Below are 25,830 nucleotides of genomic sequence, written 5' to 3' on the forward strand. Positions count from 1 at the left end.
TGCTGTCCTCTTTTACCCTGAGGTTGAAAGTTCGCTATGTGGCATTATGTCAGTGCGGTTTGGTGCTGGAAGACTTTTTTTTTTTTTTTTTTTTTTTTTTAACTTTCACTAATGGATGTCAATTTTCAGAAATGGACCCATGAGCGTGAGTTGTAATGCCACAAAATAATCAATACATGCCTTTTTCCCCACCACCCTGCTACTGATGCCCTAGGACCGCTCCCATGCATGGTGCTGAGACTGCTGGGCCTAAAGCTGGAATCAGTGGTCATGTGAGGAGCTAGCAGCACAGTATTTAACGTACACGAGGGTGCTATGATAATGTGAATAACTCACCTTTTGTCTCACAACTAAGCTTGTGTAATGCACGTTACATAATTCTGTGATTTGTATGAGGGAGAAAGTGTTCTAGTTTATACTGATCGATTTAGATTTTGGTTAGCATTCACCTTTAGATGCACAAATATAATAAGCAAATCAGCGGTTTGTGATCTTAAGCATTTGCACAACACAAAAGGAAAGCTGCATCTCAAATATTAAAGATTAAGTTAAATTTTAACTAAACTACTGCAGTATAAATTCACTGTATTAAACATTATGAAAATCGTGAAATTGCTAAATTACAGTCCAATATATTTACTGACCTCACATGTAATCAAAAATAAGTTGTTTTTTATTTCAAAACCATCAGTCAAATGAATAAAAGTTACTGAAATAACTTAAAAGCAGAAAATGTTGTGATGCTTAAATCCTGAGATGAAGTAAACAATGATTAAGTGATGCCAGTTAACTGTATATACACTTGGGTTTATTCATTTACATCACAGCTTCTTATTTTCTAAGCAGCTCATGCTTTCTGTATGAAAACATCTAATAAATATAAGCTGTCAGATTGCTGTTGTGCAACTGAAGCTTAAAGTTTAATTAAAAATACCACACATACAAAGACAAATAAACAGCCAGTGAAGGAGCACCATTTTCCCAGAAGGAGTTAGTTTTTGGATAACGCTCAGACAGACATGAGACTGTTTAAAAAAAATAATAATAATATTCAAGTGGAATTTCTCTTGGATGCTTTAAATCCAAGAGAACAAATATTAACAAACCTTCATTGAGAACAAATAACAGGTTTCACATACATGTAGGGAACTAACAGCGGATAGGGGATTGTTTAAATAAAAAGTTGTTTGGATTGTATGGAATATGGTTTGCTGTGCTGTGTATAAATAGCAGGATCACTTTGTTGTTGTTTTTTTGTTTGTAAAAAGTTAATAATTATATTTCTGAAAGAAGAGCTTCCTGTTTGGGATCACCACTTAACCAGGGTCCCGGTTTATTCTCTCACATGAACGTTTCCTGGACACTTCCTCACCTACCACCTGCTCCCTCGACTGTAAGCCGACCTGGTGAAGAGGGAAAGGGAGCGAGGGAGAGTCGGTAGTGTCCACCTGGCCGGCTCCATTCATGCATCATTAATGGGCCTGCATCATTGATGCGGTCCGCTGCCCACAGATAGAAGTGGTACAATGTCCTCCTCATCCACCCCCTGCAGCCTGTAGACAGGCAGGCTATAGATCCAGGTCTTTAGGTGAAGCCATATCTGCCATCCACCTCGTGACCATGCTATCACTTTCACTAGTCTTCATGTGTTGCAGCAGAAATCAGTGTCTGGATTAGTTTTGAGAGCATATTTTCAGGTGTATTCTCCTGCAGGTGTGACACACTCACAGATAAATGAGCGGCACTGCTGGAGCTGCTCCCCCGACAGCTGTCCTGGGTTTGGACGCCGGCGGACCGTGGCGGCAGAGAGGCGCCCAGAGGAGCGGAGCTTTGGTCCAGACCTACCTGCTCACAGGCTCCATGCTCCCTCCACCTTCAGTGGTGGGAAACAGGGCAGCTAAAACCCCCCTGAAGCTGCCCTCGCTCGTAGCTGGAGCCAAAGCCCCCCGCGGGCGAAGCAGCATGGCTCGTCTCAGGTAAGTTCAGGCTGCTGTTGAGCATTAAATGATCTGCTGCTGCTTTGTTGTGTTTTCATATGATTTGATAGATGGATTTGAGTTACAGCTATAATTAATGAAGGCAACCAGTGACTGAAGCTCAAAGGCGTGGTGGAGGAGAAGTAAAGAAAAAAAACTGGCTCCTTTTTTTTTTTTTTTTTAGTAAAGCAGAAGTAGAAATAACTTAAAATTTTCCTGACTGTTGGTAAGATCAGAAGTCTTAGGCTGATTTCTTGATGCATTCTGACAGGTAACAGTCCATACACTATTAAAAGACAATAATGTGGAGAATAATTCAATAATTAATAAAACTATTTACTGATTAATACATGAATTAGATTGTTACACATCTCTTCTGTGTGTATCATGTTTTTGGAGGAGGAATAATCTCACTCTGCTATTTTGTACCCAGTTATTCTGATCTCAGCCTCTCTTTAGTTCTGTGTCAGTGACGCCTGCAGTGTTTTTCCTCATGAATGAAAAGAATAAAATCAACATGAAGTCTTAAACATGTTGTTTTTTGTTGTTTTCTGGGTTGAGCTGTTTAAATAAATTCTGGCTGAAATTTATGTTATCAGCATTAACTCACATTATAAGTGACTGATTTGCTTTCCTGATTTTCTGTTACAGACATTATATGCATACTGCTACAGTGGTGGATGATCATATTGAAAATATCCAAATAATGAGGTCTGCATATGTACAAGTACAATCAAGCATGTCTTTGTTTTTGTTGTGCAGTCAGCAGAAATCCCACAACAATAAAGCTAGATGTAATAAATAGAAAATAAATATACAAAAAAAAGCAACTTTAAAAATATAAGTCAGTTGTTTAAAAGATCACAAATTAGTTTTTCAGACTGTAGGTCCTGCATGATGGCATCCTGTACCTACGACCAGATAGAAGCAACTTTTATCAGGGATAGCTCAGTAGGTAGAGTGGTGGCCCCATGATCAGGTTGGTGGTTCAAATCCACTGAACAGCTACCCTTAGGTACCCCTGAGCAAGGTACCATTCCTACACACTGCTCCCCGGGCGCCCAATGGCTGCCCATTGCTTCACTGAGTGAATGGGTTAAATGCAGAGAGGAATCTCCCCACGGGGATCAATAAAGTATACATTATTATTATTTAAACTCTTCTAATAAGGGGTGGGTATCATCCAGGAGAGACTGGGCCTTCTTCAAAGTCCTGACCTTACACAGGTGAGGACAGTCACTCAGGGTTAGTCTTGCAAATTTGCTGCACACTGTGACTAAACCTTGAAGTGTACTTTTGTTTTTTTTTAAGTTCAGATTCACTAACCTACTCTCATAAAACTGCTGCCGATGTGACCATATTTTCTGCACACCTGAAGCTCAGTGGTCAGCTGGTAAACCCTGTGAGCCTAAAGCTCAGGCTTCAGGCTGCTCTGAACACACAGTTGCACACTTTTTCCCCCCCTGATCTTGGCTCTCTGTGATGTCGGTGAGAAGGGATGTACCTAATGTAGTCATCACAAGTGGACAGCTCTGGCTGTGAGAAGCTCCACCCACCTGCTGTTCAAACCTTCTGTTTGAGAAGAAAAGCCAAGACCCAATGTATGAGAAATAACAATCATTTTAACTGTGAGTCATGCAAGACTGGTCTAATAGAGTCCAAGAATAAAAATATGGAGCTGTGAACGTAGGATCGGTAAGGTTTATGTGTTTTCTATGTATGGATTCTTATCTAAACCCAGCATCTAATGATACAAATGGTATGTGGTACTAAAGATGTGGACCCCAGGTTGAGAATGAAGGCTTCGGTTATTTACAGTATATACTCAGTTATTAACGCAGTATTATTATCCATCAGTCAGGTGAAATCCTATGGAAAAGGAACATCAGGCGCATTAATAACATAAACACTAAAGCCGTCATGTAAATGATACCAGGATGTCCTGGTAACTCACTGACCTTCAGCACCAATCATGCAGCTGTGGCTTTGAAAGTGATTAATCCCGCTGTGTGTGTCATCTCCACTATTCACTTTAGCAAAAGTGCCTGTCAAAGGGTGGAGTGGATGCTTGACTGGAATTACACCGGAATTGTTTCCTCTCAGAAGCGACCCAGTTTGATGGCTTCATGTGGGCCGCAGCCCAGTGTGCCATAAATCTCAGGCGTGGAAACTGATCTACCGCCTGATGCAGCACCCAGTGGTGCTTCGCTCAGAGGAGGGCGAAACCTGAGTGAGACACAAACACACACTTCAGGCTCTTAAACACACCTCCCTCACTGTCCAGCAGAGTATTTGATGGCATCTGCTTACCCAAGCAGAGCAGGTTTTGAATAACCACCGAGTAAATGAAGAGGAAGTTCGTGTGTGTGTGTGTGTGTGTGTTGAATCCCTCTGAGAAAAATACATCTTACTGTGTATAAATGAAGCAGTAGAGTAATGAGGATCCCTAATAGAAGTAAAAGAGTGCGTTGGTCAGTGCAGCACTTTGATCTGAGTGAAATTAGCACACCAACACATGAAAGTGGTGATAAAACTGTAGTTTTACACACTAAACCTGACTATGTGAATCTTTGTTTTACTTTCCTTTTATTTAATTTCTTCTTCTTTTATTTTTTATTTTTTACAGGCCTTTTGTTTTAATTAGTACCTTTTAAAATTCTGCTTCTGTTTTTGTTTCATGGTAAGTGCTTAAGTTTTGCTTGCTTGCATGTCTGCTGCAAACTGTATACAAACATCTGTTGTCCCCAGAAAATCAATACTTATGTGAATTTTGTTGACCCTCTATTTTTATGTTTATGTTTTCATTCCTTTGGTAAGGAGATCACTGTTTTGCCCGTATATAGACTGTAAATAAAAGAAAAAAGCAGCTTGTGAGAAACCTGCATTTTCTTTGCCGTGCCAGCAGGGGTCTCACCCCTTTTAGCAAAAGGGCAAAAAATGACTCACCTGCTCATTGGATTTATGGCACCAATAAACACTTTTAAGATGAATTTATGGCCTCAGCTTCTAGTTTGTGTTCTGTTTGTGAATCTATTGTGAATAAAATCAGGGTTTATGAGGTTTGCAAATCATTGCAATCACTGTGTTGAATAGATGATCTTCACCCTTAATCAGTGAGCCTGGTTCTGCTGGAAGTTTCTTCCTGTAAAAAGGGAGTTTTTCCTTCCCACTGTCACCAAGAGCTTGTTGACAGTGCATATATTAAAACTCATATATGCACATTAATGTTTTAAAAAACAGTAAATTTGAATTTTTCTGCAATTATTTCATGGTTCAGGCTTTAGGATTTATTGGCACACCTATTAAAAACAGTTTTGATGTCTCTGTTTTATTATTTTATTCGTAATTTAGTGCCCGTCTCACTTTGTCACTCATTTTTGAATATACTCTCACAGGGCTACTAACATGGCTGAAGACTCTTACTCTTGTTAGTAATATGCATTACTGAAAATTATTTCCTCTTTTCTTTCCGTCTGGTTCCACAGTTTCAGTGAACCATCCCTCTTCACCACAAATGAGAACCTCCTGTTCGAGGGACTCTCTCTGAACCGTCGCCCCAGTGTTTTACAGAAACGACCACCACCGCCTCCTTCATTCAGCAAGTCGTCCTCCGTGTTCCCCTATAAGACCAGCCAGCCCCACCAGGAGGTCCCGAGCTGCAGTCGACCGACCTTTATTCACTTCTCTCACGCCATCCAGCCGAGCTCGAGGCCAAGACCAGTGAGACGCCACTCACACAACCCGGCCCTGAGCTCAGACATGCTGCATGGTGACTTCAGACCTTCAGCTTCACAGTATAAGAAAGAGCCTTTGTCTGTGGTTGGGAAGCCTTGCCTTCTGACCTGCAGTCAGCGCCCGGCTGCTGGTCCTGCTCGCACACAGATTCACGTGTTTCTACCCAGCGAGGCCGAAGGAGAGGAAGCAGACAGGGAGTCTGTGGACGAAGGCTTCATGGATGAGCTCGACAGCAAGATAACCTCTCTGAAGCTCCAGCAAGAAGCACCAAAGACAAATACACCCCACTCATGACATGAATGATTCCTCCATTGTAGTCCAAAGGCAGCCCTGTCTGCATTATTATCAGTTATTTTTTTTACTTAAAGGTCTGTGGCTGATTTAGTTCAGATTACCTTATGTGGATGATCTATAGATTGTCCAGGTTTCAACATAGTAATAACCCATGAAGAGGCCCAGTTTTTCTCTTTGTTATGTGGAAGAACTGGACAGAGAGGTCTGACCTCCGACACCTTCAGACTGAACTGTACATCAGTGTTGGACATGACTGAGCATGACGAAGTTTGTAGATAAACTAGGTTTCTATGATTTGATGTCGGCATAGGTTTGGTCATGTTTACATTTTTTACACTCTTCATTTCTTCTTCTTTCCAAAGATAGCATAGAAAAAAACATGCATGAAAAAGTAAGGTTTTGCAGATTAATGAGCCACTAACAGAAAACAAAATGTAGTTATGCTGGTATATATTGATGGTTTTATAGCATATAATCTTGATCATGCTGATACAGTAATAGATTCTTTCTTTCAAAACTATAAGACAGACTGCATAACTTTAAAAATAAAAACCTTTGTGCTCTTTATGCAAATTTGTGTGTTTTTACATTATTCATATGAAGGCACAAAGTGTAATTACCGCCCTGTTTCTGTTAAAGGCAGAAATTTGCTGATAACAATGTAAACTATGTTGTGTATTGATAAAATGACTTTTACTGGCGTACAAGATTGGCGCTTAGTTAAAACCAATTTCCTGAACTGTTGTTTACTTCAGAAATTTCTCACTTACTGTAATGTTTTACCTTTCATTGGCCTCGTTTATGTTATTTGGTGTTTATTTGGTTATTCCTGTGAAGACGTTTTAAATGTGTAACATTTGAAAAACTGTACAAAATAAAGTTTATTATTATAATACTAACAAATACAAACAGCAGCTGTTCTATTTGAGTGAGATACATATTATTTTGGCTCGCACCATTGTAGTATTTTCCTTGCCACTAGGAGGCGGAAAAGCAATCTAAAACATGGCGTAGAGCTTGACCGAAGAAGAACTGGGACTGGTAGCAAGGGGATGCATTTTGAGGTGTTTTTTGTTTTAGAGTTTGTTTACCATTGCTTAGTCGCATTTTATTGATAAACTCAAAGAATTGGTGATTTGGGACCACCATGGCTGATACGGAAACTAGCGACGGATGCGAACATCTGACCACCAATCAAGTGACTCCTGTGCAGGTCGGCGCGGTAATTCTGTGCACGTTGTTACGGCGGTGAACTACACTTTTTAAAATCATATATCTGCATCCAAAAGAATTATAAACAGAGCGGGTATTTAATATTTGCAGATGTTATTTATTGCGTGGTGAAACACGCACACGTGCAGCTACGACTAACCGCAGTCCTAGCTGCATGGATCTTTAAGCAGGCTAGCGTTAGCTTAGCAAAGGCTGAGCTAGTAGTTCTCTATTTACAGGTCTGGTAATTAATATATCAAAAAACATGGCTAACTCCAAGGAAGTGACTTGTACAGAGGCAATAACACCCATTACCTACAGTCTAACTGAATATCACAGCCATTTGTCAAACCTCTGTGCAGCAGCCACGCTGTAGTAAGCTAACTTGTTATGGTGTTGCTGCACGCCTTAAACAGAAATTAAACCTTTGCATTGAATCTATACTGAGTGTGTGTGTATATATATAATATATATATATATATATGTATATAATGTGTGTGTGTGTGTGTGAAGCACACACCCCGTGTTTATTAAATGGTCACTGATAAGGTACATCTATTGCAAACTTAGGCTGCTAAACTTTGCATAAATCCGTGCTGCAGAATTTAGCTTCGCAAAATGCGGTCGGGTCTTTAACCTGCACCAAACCTGAACGCTGACTAGCCCCACTGATAGTTTTAAAGGCTATTTAATTAATTACACCATGCAGTTAGTGAAGCGGACACTGCTGAGGTTGATCCTGCTGCACATGAAAGCAGTTCATTGTGTTTTTAGTGCTTCAGATCACCTTATGGTAACGCTTTTATATCCCTAAAATGAGGTTTTATCAATGTGGTATGCACATCCCTGCGGTGTGACCATTTCTTCCGCTTGTGTTGCAAACACCTCTGTTGCTTAGTTTGAAGAGTGAAGCATCATGGGCATTATGAGTCTTCAGGAGAATTCAGTATCAGCAAAGATGGATATTTTAGGTCTAAGACAGACAGCTTTTTAGTCTTTTTTTTTTTTTTAACTGGTGTTTGGCAGACGATTCTGTACTTTGTTTTGATTTTAGAGCTTTATTATTAACTGCACAAACAACCACCTTGTTTAAATTTGGCTACAGAGTGGTGGGATGTGTTTCCTGTTGTACTTAGGTTTTGTGCAGCTCATATTTCACAGCCCTGTGGTTTTGAAACTCTTAGGCACAGTCATGTTCGGTCTTGAGTGAATATCTAAAAAAAAGAAGCATATCTGACTGAGTTGCATTAGCGTAGCTAAGTACAGATTTTAAATGTATCTGTAGTGTTTTATTATTTTAAAACCCCACCATACATGAGAAGTGACAGAAATGTTTGGGTCCTTTAAAAGAAGAGTCTCTTTTCAAAACACTAAAACGGACACGGCAGAAGATACTCACAGCTATGCAAGAAGTGAATAAATAAATGTTTGATTTCTAAAATGTGTTTTTATTGGTCAGCTTTCGTCTGGTCTTTGCACCGCACACTTCTGTTGTTTTGTATTCTTTGTTTCTGTATATCTTGCTCTTGTCTTTTCTCATTTATGTTGGCTTTTAACCAGAACCTGAGTGCAAAATTTACTTTTACTGCCTGTAAATACATCTGTTGGAATGACAATAAAAATAATTGAATTCTCACATTTGCAGTCGTTGCTGCATATCATATTTTATAGAAGTGCAAATCTAGAAAAATTCAGAACTAATTGTTCTGTTTTTGTCCATAGTGGACGTTAGTAATTGGCTTAGTACACAGGGCAGAGACTTCGTTCTGTGCGTTCTGTAAACTCTCTGTTGTCCCCATAGGTAACCGAGGGGACAGATGGAGAGGCTGTGGAGGCCGTTTCAGAAGCAGCAACATCGGTGGACGCTGGAGAAACGGAACACGTTCATGAATCTTCCCATGAACTTTCCAAAGAGAGGGAAGAGGATAATGATGCTGCTCCTGCTGAAAAAGATATGGAAAGTGAAGAAGCAGAACTTAAAGAAACTGAGACCGAGGTGATCCACTCTGTTGGTTCTACATCTCCATCACAAGCTTTTTCTGCAGAGGAGACAGAGGAGACCGTTACGGTTAATGATGGTGAGCCAGGTAGCACCACAGAGCCCCAAGAAGAGGCTCCTGAGGTGAAATCTGACGAGGGTCTTGAGGTGATATCTGATGAAGGGGTTGAGTCAAAGGCAGAAGATCTTGCAGTGAAAGATGAGAGCCTAGAGGAAAGCCCTGCAGTAGCAGATGTCAGTGAGGATACATGCATGGACGCAGCTCCTGATCATGAGGAGGAGAACGAAATAAAAAACACTGATGAAAACATGGACACAAGGAATGACACTAAGGAGGAAGTCTGCACAGAGCAGGAGTCATCCATCGGCTGTAAACCAAAGGTTTTGACAGCAGGCGATGAACTCGATGAGATGATGGACATCGGTACAGTGGATCAGGTGGAGCAGGAAGCTCAGATGAAAGAGGAGGAACAGAACAGCTTGAAGGATATGGAAAGCAGCCGCTCACCTGACGCTTCAAATACAGGTATAAAGATGCTCTTTGATTGGTAGATTTGTAGATGCAAAATAGAATCTTTATGATCTTGTAGGAAATTATCTAAATAAATAAAACTTTTAATATCAGCAAATATGAGAAAACATCTACTCTGACACTCCTTCATCTGCTAAAGGCCAAAAATGTATTTCCTAAAAAGTGACCACTGCAAACATTTTGTAACTTTTAAACGCAGACAGGCTTCTCTAAAAAGACTCTTTGACCTTTGTTACCCTGCAACCTTTGTCGAGTCCACGTCAGAGCACACTGAGCTGTAGAAATGCTTTCACTCCTCCTTTAAAGACAGCATGGCAGAACTGTGTGTTCTCATTTGGAAGGCGTAGTTTTTGTCATCCCACTAAATCCTGTGTTTTAAAATTCCCACACAGCCTCAGTGGCGGAGGACAGTAACTCTGTTACGGAGGAAGCTGATGTGAAACCCACAACTTCAGACTTGATGCAGTCCAGCTCGTCTCCATCGTCTGAGGCCACAGGAAGTACAGGTGGGTGATCTCAATGCCAAACTACAAATAGTATGAAATTATAATCTCATTATGTGGAAAATCTTGGCAGCAGAACAAACTTTTATATTAATATTTTCATTAAATTTGTAATAAATAAACAAAAAAAACCCCTAGAAGTCCACATACATAAAAAATTGTATATAACAAGACTAAAATGGTACGGTTCACATGAAACGACTATCCTGACTGAACCTTTGTGAAATACAAATGCTTTATTAGAGTCCAAAGATCTTTTCAAATTTGGCTGAACAAACCCGATTTTCTTTTTTTTTTCTTGTTATTGATAGAAATTAAAATGCAGATATATAGATCAAATAAGGTAACACAGATCTGCTGTTATGTTTACACATGCAGTCATCTGCCAAAAGGGAACGCGCTAATAAAGGAAGTATTTGTCCCTTCTGAAATGGTCAAAGGCAAACAAGCATCTCAGCATTTTGGCTCTTAGTTGGTTAAAAAGGTTGTAACTGTGTAACTAAGAAAACATTGAATAAAATTTAACATTACTGAATATTTTTTAGTTTAATGGCTCACGCTCAACATAAAGCTGCTTTTTGGCTGCTCTGTTATTCACGAGCACGTTTGATTTGGGGTTTTACACCATGTTCCCTTCCTGAAGCAACCTTGGAGGTATTTTTGTCTCCTCCCAGGGTTAAACGAGGGATCATTGACTGGTTAAATGAATGATTAAACCATGGCACTAAAGAGCCACTAAAAACACAATCTTTTTTTAAAATATCTTAACACTCAGACCGTGGTTCAGTATGAATTTTGTTTTGTCTGTGACACAGTGACAGTTGTTGTGAATGTTTGCATTCATTCATGTTCTTCGTGTTTTTGTGTTCACTTCCTTTTACACTTTTGCTCACACGTGGCTCATGTGTTCTTGTAGGAAGAGACAGCTCGTCACCAGCGATGATGTTGAACGGCATGAAAGTCGTCAAGCTTTCTATACCGAGATTAGATGTTGTAAGTAGAAGTAAGATAGAATTTGGGTTTCAGGCTTTTCGTACCTGCTCTATTAATATGCGTGAAAGTTCATCGAAAACTATTGATTAGGCTGTCACCATAAGCTTTCCATCAAAATAAACAACATATACATGTACTCCTTGTTCTAGGAGAGGCTGCGCACTGCAACCCAAAGTGTCAAGTTGTCTCCTTCACCTCCGTTGGTCACTGTGAAGGACGAGCCGGTGGATGAGGAATATGAACAAGCTCTAATGTCCAGTTCCTCTACAGCAAGTGTGAAAGATGAGCCTAATACTGCAAGGGTGAGACACACTCTGCTTAAGGATTTGTGGAGTTATGCTATTAGATTTGGCAAGCGTATGCAGAGCTGTCATGCAACGATCAGGTGTGGAGACAGTTGCAGAAACTTTGGGAGATTGAACAGCAGTTACTGAAATGAAATATTTGATATTCAAAACCCATGTAGTGAACAAAAAGGCTGGAAAGGAAGAGGCACATGATGTCTGTAGTGCAAAGGTGTAAAACAAAGAGTCCCAAGTGGCTGCAAAAGAACACTTGACACGAGCTGGGAGTATGATGCAGTGGTCCCAAAAAAAGGTGTAAGTTACGACAATGACAGAGGGCGAACAGGCCTGCATCTATGAAGGCTTTCTAACGATACTCAGTGATGTCTCCAATATGGATGTGCTTTGTTTCTGTCATTAGAAATCTAATATTAGAGAAAAAGAAATGAAATCAAGGAGGAGAATTTTTCAGAATCTGAGAATTTGAGATGGTCTGGGCATGTCCAAATGACCAGACACCCTGCAGTGGACCCAGAACACTGAGAGTGGTTGTCCTCTGGCTTGCTTGTGAGAGATGGAGGGGGTAACTTGTATGAATGGACCCAGTCTGTGAGCAGCAATGATACCAAGACAAAAAAAAAATAAATCTGGGACAAGATCAGGTAGACTCGCACATCAACTTGCATATTTCAGGATAATTACTGGTTTCTTCGTTTCATCAGTTCTTTATTCCGGCTGTTATATACTTGGCATGACCGACATTGAGTCTAATAAACCAGGGGTGGGGAACTCCAGGCCTCAAGGGCCGGTGTCCTGCAGGTTTTACATGTGTCCTTGATCCAACACAGCTGATTTAAATGGCTAAATTATCTCCTCAACATGTCTTGAAGTTCTCCAGAGGTCTGGTAATGAACTAATCATTTGATTCAGGGTGATATCGAAAACCTGCAGTGCGTTCCCCACTCCTGTAATAAACCAGAGTGCAGGAAGAGGTTCAGACTCACAGATCTGTACCTCAAACTAGACTTCCTGAAATATCCAGTAGTTCCTAAAGCAACATATTTCTACCAGTATTACACCATTGCCATAAAAGATGGTTAATTCACTACTTTGCAGCATTAAAAGCTTTTCACACCTGAAATCTGGAAATTGAAGGAGGAAGAGAATTATTCTTTCTTACATGGAGTTAACAGCAGCAGGAAACCAGCTGCAAACATATGATTACTTGTGTAAGTGATAAGTTTGGTGGCAGAACATGACATGTTGTCACATTTGGACTTTGCAGGTTTAAAACTGTTTAGTGTCAGATCTCAGTAGCTTGGACATTTTCATTGTCACGTGGATCTCCTTAGCTGATGTCTAGAAAAGTCCACAGCTGTGGGAAACCCGAGGAACACCAAAGAGAAAATCTTTTGCTGCTATTATAATATAATAATATATAACATCATCAGACAGGATCTGGTCTGGGTCCAGTGTTTTCTGAGAATGAAGCCTGAATTCCTGAACCGTTACTGACGTTTTTCTCATGTTGAAAGGAGGACCTGAGGATCGGATCCGTCTATTCTGAGAGTTCTGAAACGCAGACGCTGCCCATCATCAGCCCGCCGTCTTCGCACATGTTCTGCGCTCACTGTAAGAAGAACCTGATGAAGGGACAGACGGCTTTCCAGAGGAAGGGCTCTCCAGCGCTCTTCTGCTCCACCACCTGCCTCTCGTTGTCTCAGGTCAAGGGAGTCACTAAAATCTGCCACAACTGCCAAAAGTGAGTTCTGCAGACTAGAGTAGGCTTAGTACTGTTATTACTACTGTTTGATGGGTGAAGTAATGTCACCCAGTGATATACCTGAAAGTAAACTGCATTGTAGTTTGACTGAATTTGGATTTCTTCTTGGCCTCTTTTCCTCCCGTCCCTCTAGGTTGATAATTCGGCCTCAAGACGTCATCCTGGCTCCGGATCTCAAAGGACTCATGAAAGAGTTCTGTGGCCAGATCTGCCTGACCTCCTTCAACTACAAGAAAACTGTCTCCAACTTCAGGAAAACTGCTGTTGCTGTGAAAGCTCTACAGACTGTACCACAGTCACTCTGCAGCATGTGCACCAGATACTGTGTCGTAAGTCGAACAAAACAGGACTGTCGCTAATGATTATTTCAATTATTTAATATAGAATTATCCAAACCGTGTTTAAAATGTCCTCCTTGTCTCATGCAGTATTTATACCATATAAAACTATGCAGATAGTGTGAAAACTCTTCACCTGTGCTGCTCTTTCCCGTCTCTCTGCAGAGCAAACACGAGGTGATCCTGAGCGGTGCTGTCCACAAGATGTGCAGTGACGCCTGCTTTAACCGCTTCCGTACAGTAAATAACCTTGCGATGGCGGGCTGCGCCAACTGTGGCTCGTACTGCCACAGCAAACCACTCATGCTGAAGCTGGAAGAGGGCAGCAAAACCGTGTGCAACCTGGATTGTTTGGGGAAATACAAAGAGGTATGGAAACGGTTCTATGCTTTCTCTTATTGTTTTGACCCTAAACATGTCATCTGTGAAACCTTGATGCTGTAGTCTGATAACACGCTTATGCAGAATTCATTGCAGATACATTTATTTTGAATTAGTCTTCATTTGAACTCTTGAAAGCCCAGTTGGAGTAACTCCGAAGGCAGAGGGTGGCCTCTGCCTGTAGAGCTACCCTTTGAAAAACCTGCAAACTTTATTGGTGGTGTCCAAACTGTTCATTAAAAGAACAGAGGGGGTCTATAGATTTCGTCTCTATGGGGGAAAGGGTTAAAGAAGAGATTTTTTTTAGCACTATTTTAAAGTTGCATGCCCGCAGTGAGTGTCAGCACATGTGGGAAACAAAGCCAGTTAACTTTCTCGCCTCCTCTTTCTTACTCTGAGAGCTAAAACTGTTGAGGTTGTTTGCAACATGCCTCTCATTTTTTTTTTTATAAATTCACAGAAAAGCAAGATAACCAAGATGACCCAGCCGTGCACAATGTGTCGCACCGCCCGCTTTCTGGCAGAAATGGTGGACAGCAAAAACAGTGATGACTCTGTGGATCTTTTCTGCAGCAGCAGCTGTGTGATGGCGTACAAAGTCCAGACTGTTAGTTCTTCAGGTACGCGACAGCAGCTTCACATTGAAGATTAAACTTTGTACTTGTTTTTGTTAAATGATTGTTTATGATGGATTAATTTGGTCTCAGGTGCTCGGATAAACTGTGATAACTGTGGCAAAAACAGTGTGCCGTCCTACCACCTGGCCATGTCAGATACCTCCATCAGGAATTTCTGCACTCTCCCGTGTGTCATGGCTTTTCAGGTATTTACTTAAAGTTATTTAAAGACAAACCTAAGAAAGATTTTTGAAAAATGAAAGCTGGTATTTCAGACTTCTGTTGTTTCTTTTTCTGCGCTTTAGGAAAAATTTAAGCAGTCGCAGAAGCAGGTGAATGTTTTTACGAAGCTGCCCGTGGGATCGTCCCAAATTCAGCCCGTTAGTACAACGCCACCGCAACAGGAGGCGAAAGGGTCCCAGAAACTGAACTGCTTCCAGTGCTCCCGCATCATCACTTTTAAACCTGAGCTCATCCAGATTAAGGTAACTCGCTGTGTGTTGGTGTGTATTTGGAGACATTTAATGAACAGGCAGTTTTAATCTACAGTTTCTAATGGAAACAAATAAATTATGAGTGGAAAGTTTTACATTTAGAGATCAGTAATACCACTACAGTGTTCCTGTGGGCTTTAAATGAAAGTCACTGCAGTTTGTATGAGGGCCTGAAATGCTTTTGGTCCTCACGGGTAAAGTCTTGTTAACACTTTCAAGACTGTCACAGAAAATGACAACAGAAAATAGCCCTTGTCCGTTCAGGCTGACATTTCTCATGATTTGTACCATCTGTGTGTGCGTGCAGGACAAGATGGTTTTTCTGTGCAGCGCGGACTGTTCTCATGAGTTTAAGAAAGCCAACAACGTGACGAGTGTGTGCGAGTACTGTATGATCGAAAAGATCACCAGAGACGTGAAGAGAGTCAACAACAAAGACTGTTACTTCTGCAGCGACGGTAAGGAGTCGTGGAAATCGACTCGTCAGCTGTAAGAACCTGATTCTGCTCTGAAATCTGTATTTATTTTAAGGCCTTTCTGTGTGTCCAGGCTGTAAGCTCCTGTTCAGACACGACTTGAGTAAAAACTGGGGGAAACACTGTCATTCCTGCGTTTACTGCCACTCCGTCTCAAAGAAGCTGGTGACGGCACAGTACGGAGGCTCGACGGAGGAGTTCTGCTCGGAGGAGTGCAGGTCCAAGTACACCATGCTCTTCTGCCACGTAAGCAAACCGCAGTAAAGATATTAAAATCATAGTTACACCAAAGCGGCCATCTCTGTGAGCATGATCTCCTCCTCCAAGTAAACACATTGCTTTTCCACTCAGGTTGCAAAGTGCGACACCTGCGGGCAGAAAGGGAAGCTAAAGCAGAGCCTTCCCATGCTCGGGGAAGTCAAACACTTCTGCGACCTCAGCTGTCTGCTGCAGTTCTGCTGTGAGAAAGTGGCCACGCAGGGTGAAGTCGTGAAAGGTGCATAGCGTTGTTTTTATCCCTGTTTGAATCTGTAACTTTATCTGATATATTTATTTTTTAATGATGTAGTGGTTAGCACTGTTGCCTCACTGGTTTGAACGGCATGTGTGGAACCTGTGCGTTCTCCCAGTCTCTTTGTTGGCTTTCTCCTGTTTCCTCCTGTTGTTTGACTTAAATGTTGGGATAAATCTAAACTGGTTTCAAGAGTATGAGACTCTGAGTCAGCCCTGTGATGGACTGGCATGCTGACTAGGGTGTAATTTGCCTCACCCTGTGACAGCTGGTATAGGGTGAGGCTTGTTCAGACATGTTCAAAGTTTAATTAATGACTTTTGAAGCTGCTGCTTTTGATAAAATCAGTTTGGGTTTGATGAGTTTGGCTAAGCTCTCCTTAGCAGTCTTTAAAACTGTAGTAGAGTGAAGTATTACTTTCTTTTGATTGAGTGGCTACAAAACATGAAGGGGGTCACATATAAGCCAGTTTGATGTTAAGGGCTAGCGCAGAGAGATGTACAGTCATTTGTGGTCATGTTGACACCTAAGGCCAATTTAGAATTACTATGTAACATAACATGCAGGTCTCAGGACTGTGGGAAGGAACCTGCACCTGGAGAGAATCCACACAGATACATGGTGAACATATAAATTCCTCACAGAAAGCCAGGATTTAAACCCACAGAGCTCTTACTGTGACCCCACACCCTTAACCACTGTGCTGCTGTAAAGACAGACCATCAAGAAATGCTAATGTGGCAAATCAAAGAGGCACCGAGGCTTATTCAGACTGTGTTGCGGACACAGACAGCTCGAGACAACACAGCTTCACAGACTTCTTTGAAGTCCACCGCATGCACAGTTGTTGCAGTGTAATATATAATCTCCATGAACGAGTCAATGTGAAGTTGGCAGAGATGTGGATGGCACTGACTGTTTCGTTCATCATCTGATGGCAACATCTGCATTGCATGCAAGTCTGTAAAACTGAGCTGCTGCAACACTGGACTGCATGTTTGACACCAGCTGTTAACTGTCGTTGTTCATTAATAAAATATGAATATTTCTGGTACTAACTATTAAGGCAACAAAGCTAAATGTTTACTAATCGTGCACAACTCGAGATTTCCTTATTCCTTAATTGATTTAAATTAATTCTTAAACTAGAAAAGCTTAAAAGATGTTTTGCAACTGGGTCACAAAGTAAGACCAAGAATGCCTCTCTCTGAGGATTTAGGAAGGAGCCGGGAGCGACTTCCTACTGAGATGTTTTAAGTTTGTCGCTGTTTTGCTTTCAGCCAGCACAGGAGAGGCCACACCTGTGATCGCCAACGTCATCTCGCTCGCTGGCACCCCAAAAGGAAAACCTAACACTTCTGATAGAAGTGCCCAACAAAGTACAAAACAAAAACAAACACACGCAAGAGATTAAAAAGAAATCATTTTGTACTCTTAATGATCAGGAGCTGCACGAGTTTCATATTTTGCCTTTTTTCTGCAGGCACAGCATCAAACTCTCAGTCAAAGACCTCCGGACATGTAAGTACATTTTTTTAATTCATTTATTTTTTTTTGTATGCAGGTGTATTTTTTCCAATTTTTTTTTCAGTGTAAGTTGTGTTTATGAAAAATATATTTTTTGGGTGAAATGATGCACTTGTGCTTTTAAAGGAAGTCTTTGGGACATTTAGTTCAGATAACTTTAACTAGAAGTAGCCCATGTAGTGTTACAGCTGAGTAACTTTACAGATGTTATTGTCATTTTTCTGTCCTTCAGATCAGCATTCAGACAGAAACGGTAAAGACTCATCCTCCTCCTCCAACTAAAATCCTGAAGAACAAGGCTCTGCTCTGTAGACCGCTGGTGCAGAACAAAGGAGTCTCCTGCAAAACGCAGACGGTTGACGTGGAGGCACAGACGGGTAAAAGAAGCACACAGGCAGTGTCTCTGTCAGGGCAACACCTTCGCTTTACTCTGTGTTTAAAAAGCTTCAAATAGCTGTTCAATCTGATTGATTACTGCAACTGAGGCTACGTCCACACTAGCCCAGATAGATTTGAAAACGGCGTTTTCGTCTGAAAACGCTCCGCGTCCACACTAGCGTTTTCAGTCGTTTTCACAGAGTTGCGTGTCCACATTGAAACAACCGAAAACGCTTACGTTCCAGTCCTGCGCATGCGCAAAAGCGAGTGAGGATTAAAGAATTTGAAGAAAAGCTATCTGGAGCATGTACAAACTGATATTCATCTTTTTCAGGGATGTTAAAATTGAGAGCAATCAAAACAACTGCTGTATAATGCACTCCGCTATCTTTGTTTAATTGGTCACAATGACTAAAATGCGTCATTGTTTTAGAAAGTCTGCGTTTTTCGAGCATCCACACTGCGACGGGACAGCTCCATTTTGAAATGTATGCGTTTTCGAGAGCGTTTTCAAAGCGCTGCGTTTTTCCTTGAAGAAAACGCTGTTTCAGTGTGGACGGGAGGCCAAAACGGAGAGAAAACGATGCGTTTTCAAACGAAAACGCATTAGTGTGGATGAAGCCTGAATTACTGCTGCTAGCTGCACTTCAGTGTTTAACGCTCAGGTCACAAACACAGGTTAAAGGGTAAGGGTCATAATCAGCTGAGTTTATGTTGTTATGAAGACAGTGAATGCTTGTGGAGAGGAATCTTATTCAAATGCTTAACTATTGCTTTGAAGTTTGAACTTTCTGTGCAGAGCACTGATGTATACTCATGATTTTACAGACAAGACTAAATGTAAAGTATTTGTTTGTCTTTGCACATTGTGCATGTTTCCTCTTTAAACATATTTACTGGAGGAGCGAACTCTGCGCCATGTTCTTATCTAATCACACCTACTGTTCCGTTTTTTTCTCTCTGTAGATGATATCTTCCCAAAAATGGTGATCCTGCCTGTTCCTGTGCCGGTGTACCTTCCTGTACCCATGAACATGTACAGCCAGTGCACTCCCAAGCCTGTTGGCCTGCCGTTACCTGTATGTCTAACACTGCAACCACCTTAGAACTATATTATTTCTAATTAGTTCAAATTTTTCCCATGACTTTATTTCTTACAATTTACATTTTTCTTTTTAAGGTTTATTTAGAATAATAAAAATGAGGAATATTAAGATCAAGGTGGATTTTATTTGGGAAATTGTAAACATGCTTGTGACAAAACCACGCACTGTAACAATAGAAATAATCTTTAGAGAAAAAAATCAACAGCAGCAATAAATAAAAAATGTAGCTCAATGAACAGGCATATATATTTACACATGACCCATAGGCGTGACCCCGTGACCCAAAGCATTTTGATTCAGACAGGATGTTCAAATGATAGAAAAAAAAGAATCTTATAAACAAAATTTCAAAATAAAATATATTTAGTATATTATAGTTAACCCTGTGACAGATCGGTGACCTGTCCAGGGTGTACCCTGCCTCTTGCCCTATGGCAGCTGGGATAGGCTCTCGCCATGGATAAATTACATTACACACTCTGGAGCCTTTAATCTTCAGCTTTGTTTTTGCCCTTACTAAGGTCCCACTCATGAGCTCCTTCTTTCTTTCTACCTCAGCTTCCTGTGCCAATGTTTCTTCCTGTGACGATGGACAGTGCTGAGCGCATCGTGGAGACCATCCAGGAGATCAAACAGAAGATCCCGTCCGATCCGTACGAGGCAGAACTCATCCTCATGGCGGAGATGGTGGCCGAAGACGACGAGAACAACGACAAGCCGGAGACGCACAAAGAGGAAAAAGCGGTGAAGAAAGCGGCTGAAAAGCAAGAAGCACCCGTCACAGATGGTGAGACGAAACATTTAATAAAGCCATGAAAAGATGAAAGGGAGAGCGTACTCAGAGCATTAGGCCATCAAGTTTGTGCACCAGTGGCTCTCGAGGGAAGTTGTATTGACATATTTGACCATACTGACTAAAACTAAAGAAAAATTGTCATATTTATAAGTTAGTTTTGTAAATGCATAATTAATGTCAAGAGATTTATTCTAAATGACACTTCTTCAGCTGAGAGTGAAGAGACACACTGTAGATCTTTACTTGCAAGGGCGGTCACAGAACGCTCACAACAGAGTGGGGGCCCTGTGATCAGCGCTCTGTTACCGCTCTGGTCTTTATTTATATACAAAGCAATACAACAGTGAATACGTCTATTCATAGGCAGAGGAATGTTAGTGCGTAGGGAGTGAAGATAAGAGTGGGTCAGGTGTATGTGTGTGTGTGTTGTGAGATTTCAGAAGGACGCAGCCCCTCTTCTTGTTAAGGAGCGCAGATAAAAGTGTCCAGCTCTCCTCTTCCTGCTTGTTCAGCTATTATCGCTGTGAGAAAGAATTTATAAAACAGTCTTGTAGTGGACAACAGTCTAAGTCATCAGAGGTCAACATACAGTATTCTATCATATGCAAACTTATATCATTAAAAGCTTATACTGACTACTAAGTACAATTTTCCATTGACAATTAATTAACTTTAATAACCTCGGTGTTCATTTGAATTATCTGTCAAAGTTGCACCATTTTATCCCCATACAGATATTTTTGGTTTTTGGTGTTATTAACAGTGTATTCATGCTGTACTAACAGACACTGTGATGGTTATTTTGCAGACCATGTCAGTAACTACAGTGATGACTTGGACACCGACGAGCTGGCCACTTTCCTCAACAGCTGGGAGGATGCCTCCTCGGACGCGGGGCCCTTTTCGCCAAGTAAAAGCTACGCCAACGAGAAGCTCAACTCAGTTTTAGATGTATCAGTGGGCATGCCCAGTGAGCCTGAGCCCGCATCACCTCCTGGCCCGCCTCCCATGGACATCGAAGCTGACTTCACTGTTGGTGAGATGATAGGCATACATCCATAAAGCTGAATCTTCAGGGAGTTTATCTCCAACTTTATATACATTTATGTGGACATTTTTACTTTAACCCCTTCAAAGATCTGCTCTGGGCTTTTGTGCATTTAGTCTCATGTTTGATGTCATGTCATTGCCAGAAACTCTGGAAAGGATGGCCCGACAAAGAGAGCAGTGCAACAAGTCCCCAAGCCCCCCGCCTACTGCTCCAATACGACGACAAGCTCACAGGAAAGCCAGAGAGAAGAGGGTAACTGCTGCTTACATATCTAAAGCTGGATTATATGCAACAAAACATTAAAGAAGGAGATGATGTAACAAAAAGATGGTGTTGTGTGACCCCTCCACCCATAATTATGTGTCAAAACAGGAAACATAGTAGTAGTAGTAGTAGTAGCAGTAGTATAACATAGTAGGTTTTCAACCTTTTCCTTCTTCTTTTTTTTTTTTTTTTTAAATGAAAGTTTTAAGTGTCTCCCTCGTTTAGATGGGGGCTTAAAAATAACCAGCATGGTTTAATCGAAGAAGGCTGCAGAGCTGCAAGACTTGTTACTTGAATGGCTTGAATGACTTTGGTCTGTGTTGTCTAAAATGTCCCCATTATATCCATAATGCATCCTCTCTATATGTTATCACAGGGTCGTAAGCCACAGCGTCAGTCTAAGGCTGCTGAAACGTCTTCGGCAAATAGTACTTCCAAAAAGCCCGTTGATGTAGAAATCCCCAAACTGAAGAGTGAATATGGAGTAGATGCCTGGAAGCGATGGATCCAGTGGAGGCAAACTCAGCCCAACCTGGAGAATCCACGCTTTGGCTGTAAGTCTGAATATGAAATGCATTCAAACACTGCAGCACTGCAGACCGCATTTCCTGCTTTCTCTGCCTTTTCTGTCTCTGTTGAGACTTTATAATTAAAAAAAATGCTTTTAATCTTGATGTTAGCGCGTCCTCTGGAGCTGAAGGAGGATCTTCTTCGCTGCACCACCGCTGAGCTCAGCTACGGCCTCTGTTGCTTTATCGCTGAGGTGAAACGACCAAACGGAGAGCCGTACTCGCCCGACACCATGTTTTACCTCTGCCTCGGCATCCAACAGGCAAGACATTTTTCTCAGAGAAACTTAATAAATTAACAGTTAGGACCTCCATGTATTATAAGTGTAAATATGGATACACTTAAATATGTCATCATATTTATAACCATTTTCTAACATAGTCCAGACTTCCTTTACTTTCCTGGTTCTCTAAACTTTTTGTCTTTCTCTGCAGTATCTGTTTCAAAACGGTCGTGTGGAGAACATTTTCATGGATCGCTTCTATAACAAGTTCTCCACTGAGTTCACCAACTTGCTGCGAGGTTTCAAACCTTCAATCACACCCAGCGGTTAGTTACCAACACCACCTTTGTCTCTGTGGGTGTTACACAAACAAACGTCCGTTTGCTCAGATTTACAGCGGGTCACTTTTCCTCTGCAGGTTATATCCACTCCCGTGTGGAGGAGGAGTTTCTGTGGGACTGTAAACAGCTGGGGGCGTACTCCCCCATCGTCCTCCTCAACACTCTGCTCTTCTTCTGCTGCAAGTACTTTGGCTTCACCAAGGTGGAGCAGCACCGTCAGCTGTCCTTTGCACATGTCATGCGCTGCACAAAAACCAATCCAAACAACACCAAGACCACATTCCTGCGCTTCTACCCGCCGCTGTCTGGAACTGAGGCGGAGTCAGGTACCAACATGCAGAACGCCAGAATTAAACACACAGAGCTAAAAACATTGATTTTGCATTTAAGAGTCAACAGTCCACCTAACATTCGCAGTCAAACAGATTCTGACTGTTTTCATGTACAAATTATGCTGAAACTTGCACTGTCTGTATGTGTCCTCTTCAGATGCAGAGGGTGGCCCAGCGAAGAAGCGGAAGGAGGAGGAGAGTAAAGAGGAAATCCTGGAGATGATGGAGAACACGGAGAACCCTCTTCGCTGTCCCGTGAGACTTTACGAGTTCTACCTCTCAAAGTGGTGAGTGTTGTACAACCACAGGCGCACTCGCGATGGATCTGTGGCTGGTTGGAGTCCGCTTTCAGCTTTCAGCACATGAACTTTGTGAAATAAATTCCCTTTCCCACATAACTGCTATGTTCAGTGTAATTTAAATAGGTATATTTATTTAATCTTTCAGTGTCTAGTTTGTATTTTCTCTCTGTGCCTGTGTAGGTTTCCTTCCAGAGTCCAAAAACATGATTGTTTGCTTCTTCTAAATTATGTAGGTGAGGTTAGTTATCTGTGTTAGGCCCGTGACGGACTGGCGACCTTTGCAGGGGCCTCTCAGCCTGCAGCAGCTAATTGGTTAAAAAAAGGGATGAATGCAGCTCCTGAGCTACAGTCGCTTCTTTTGTGGCACATATATTGTTTGTTGTCAGATTTTGAGACCTAATATTACAGGAGTAGTTCACAAAACTGTCTAAAACCAGTATTTTAAAAAGTACAAATAAAAACTCACTCAGTGGGCTCAGTTAAGCACAGAGACTTTTATCTAAAACCAGCAGAAGAGATCACATCACTTTCAGCATCGCGACAGAAGCTCCAGTTTTATGTTTGTTTATGTAAGAAGGATATTAACTAACACAAATGCATCATGTTTTTGTGCTCAGACTGGACGTATTCCTCTGCTAAACTTTCAGGGCACCAAAGCTCTGAAAGGATCTGCCTGAGAAGTTTAGACTCGGCACTTAACTACCTTCTTCTCATTCATGTCCTCAAATTTTAGCTTAACCTCTGAGTTTTCTTACTTGTGACATCATATTGTTTAATTTGTGTTAGACGAAGAAGGCTTGTTGGGAGTTTTTAAAGATGCGGTGCCAAAATGTTTTACCAGTTGGCCAAATACACTGATTACGTGACTTGAAATATCTTTTTTTAATGTTAATTTTAAATTTTATTTCATTTAAAGTAATAATAAGTTATACTTGAAATATTACATAAGCCTCGTAAATTTAAACAAGCTGACATTTTGCCACTTGCCTGATCTGCACTACTGCACAACTAATAAAAGGTTGATTTAAGTGTTTTAAATGTCAGTAAAGACTCTGAATCTGACACTTATTGATTCTTTTAAAGTTTTATTTCTTGTTAGGATGTGCAGGGCTGGATTGAGATGGTCCTCAGGCCGACGCTCATGTTACTCTGACGTTAATCTAATTGTTTGTTCCCGTGTCTTCCGCCCAGCTCGGAGTCGGTTAAGCAGCGCACCAACATGTTCTACCTGCACCCCGAGCGCTGCTGTGTCCCCAACAGCCCGCTGTGGTTCTCCTCCACCGCTCTGGATGACACCACCATGGAGGCCATGCTCATCCGCATCCTCACCGTCAGAGAGCTGCATCTCGATACAAAGCAGCAGACGAGCGATGACCCGCCATTTATACCCGAGGAGGAGGATTCAGAGTGAACGTGAAGTGACCTTTTACCGGAGTTGCAGCTAGTGATGTAAATGTTTGGATATTAACGAAAATGTTCGCTGAACATAAACGGACAGGAAAAAAAACCCATTCACATTCATAACTGCAGCGTGAAACTGCAAAGAGTCATATTTCAAACGCACGTTTGGGCAGAACCTCCGATTCACGGCGCTTATGTAGAGGTGAGGCTGAGATGCTGGACTCAGCTCAGCATTAAAGACTGTTTACTGCTCAGCAGGGCACGCAGCTGCCCTCCTGTGTTTATGTGGTTGTGTCTTATGGAAAATACTACTTTTATCTCCTTCCATGCGTTATGATTCCTGACCTTCCTGTGCACACTGGACTTCCAAGTTTTTCTAAAGCTAGCCCTTCATCTCAGAGTGATGGAGGTCCTGAGTAGAAAGCTGCGTATTGTTAGTTTCACTACATTCACACCTCAGAGGCCAAAATGAACACGTCTGTGTTTGCAGTAGTTAGAATATTTCCTGGGTCAGTACTTTTGCACACCTCAAGAATTGTTGCAATCTCACTTTGAGAAATCACAGTTTTAACATCTGACTGGAGATTTTACCTGAATCATGATTTGATTGATTTTTCTTCCAGATTCCTGTTTAAGTTGTAATGCTAAACGTTGAAAATGTACACAATTCACACTGTGTTTTGTGGTTAACAGATAATCCTCAGATACTTTAAAGGATCTTATCAATCTTTAAAAAAATTACTCGAACAATGTAAAAATCATCATTGGTGCCTGATTGAAGGGATTAAAGATTTTGGAAGTGATTCAATTACATTTTAAGAAATTAGAGATTTGAATGTTATGTAGCTGCTATCCCTCATTATGACTTTCAAGCAATCTGAGTAAAGAGAAAATCCTACAACTCTAAAGTTTTAAGCTCATTTTGGGATTCTGTTTCATACTAAACAAACCTTAAAGCAGTGAGTTTTTGCATAATGAGCTCTGGTATTATATGAAAGCAAATAAAGCTGTCCGTTTGTGTATGTCTCGATTATTTTAACCCCCTTAGAGTGTGGCTGCCAAGGTTCTCTTGAGTGTTTTCTATTATATGTTCATTTTGAATAAAAAAACTCTTCAAAACACTTGTTTTCTTTTGAGACTCTACAATTGCACCTGTGGGAGAGGTCTGCCTCTTAGTCTCGACAGAATCTGTAATGTGATTTGATTTCAACCCAAACCATGATCTTTTAGTGAACCTAACCAGGTAGGTTTGTTGCTTAAATCGAACCAGGGTGAAACCTTAAGGGGTCACCACAGTGGATCATCTTTCAGTATCTCATCCTATCCCTTCCATCCTCCTCTATCACACTAAAAGGTGCCAATATAACTTTCCATGTCCTCCTTCAGTACATCCTTGAATCTCCTCTGTGGT

At 41.3% G+C, this 25,830-nt stretch overlaps 1 protein-coding gene across 2 annotated transcripts; it reads left to right on the forward strand.

The window, feature by feature from the left end:
• Positions 1-7,001: 7,001 nt before the first annotated feature.
• Positions 7,002-25,540, forward strand: zmym4.1 (zinc finger MYM-type containing 4, tandem duplicate 1). 2 transcript variants are annotated; one of them, XM_031748024.2, is made up of 27 exons: positions 7,002-7,218; positions 9,019-9,742; positions 10,141-10,254; positions 11,168-11,244; positions 11,394-11,546; positions 13,064-13,290; positions 13,445-13,640; positions 13,815-14,018; positions 14,491-14,650; positions 14,738-14,853; positions 14,953-15,132; positions 15,449-15,599; positions 15,691-15,863; positions 15,969-16,113; positions 17,409-17,507; positions 17,612-17,649; positions 17,888-18,032; positions 19,000-19,112; positions 19,698-19,926; positions 20,744-20,971; positions 21,129-21,238; positions 21,627-21,804; positions 21,931-22,082; positions 22,255-22,369; positions 22,462-22,710; positions 22,874-23,003; positions 24,210-25,540. In XM_031748024.2, exons 1-27 carry the CDS (start codon positions 7,153-7,155, stop codon positions 24,427-24,429), a joined length of 4,692 nt encoding a protein of 1,563 aa, XP_031603884.1. In that variant the 5' UTR covers positions 7,002-7,152; the 3' UTR covers positions 24,430-25,540. The 2 variants fall into 2 exon arrangements, with proteins under 2 accessions (XP_031603884.1, XP_039461715.1); XM_039605781.1 differs by having other exon boundaries at positions 7,002-7,069.
• Positions 25,541-25,830: the final 290 nt, after the last annotated feature.

Source organism: Oreochromis aureus, linkage group 22 (genome assembly GCF_013358895.1).
Source record: "Oreochromis aureus strain Israel breed Guangdong linkage group 22, ZZ_aureus, whole genome shotgun sequence".
Classification (NCBI taxonomy): domain Eukaryota; kingdom Metazoa; phylum Chordata; class Actinopteri; order Cichliformes; family Cichlidae; genus Oreochromis; species Oreochromis aureus.

What these genes read in the sequence shown, in the direction of transcription:
- zmym4.1 (XM_031748024.2), top strand. Translation starts at nt 7,153, where the DNA reads ATGGCTGATACGGAAACTAGCGACGGATGCGAACATCTGACCACCAAT. An exon ending in AGAAGCACCCGTCACAGATG is followed by an intron (nt 19,927 to 20,743) that starts GTGAGACGAAAC and finishes GTTATTTTGCAG; the next exon opens with ACCATGTCAGTAACTACAGT. An exon ending in GGAGAATCCACGCTTTGGCT is followed by an intron (nt 21,805 to 21,930) that starts GTAAGTCTGAAT and finishes TCTTGATGTTAG; the next exon opens with CGCGTCCTCTGGAGCTGAAG.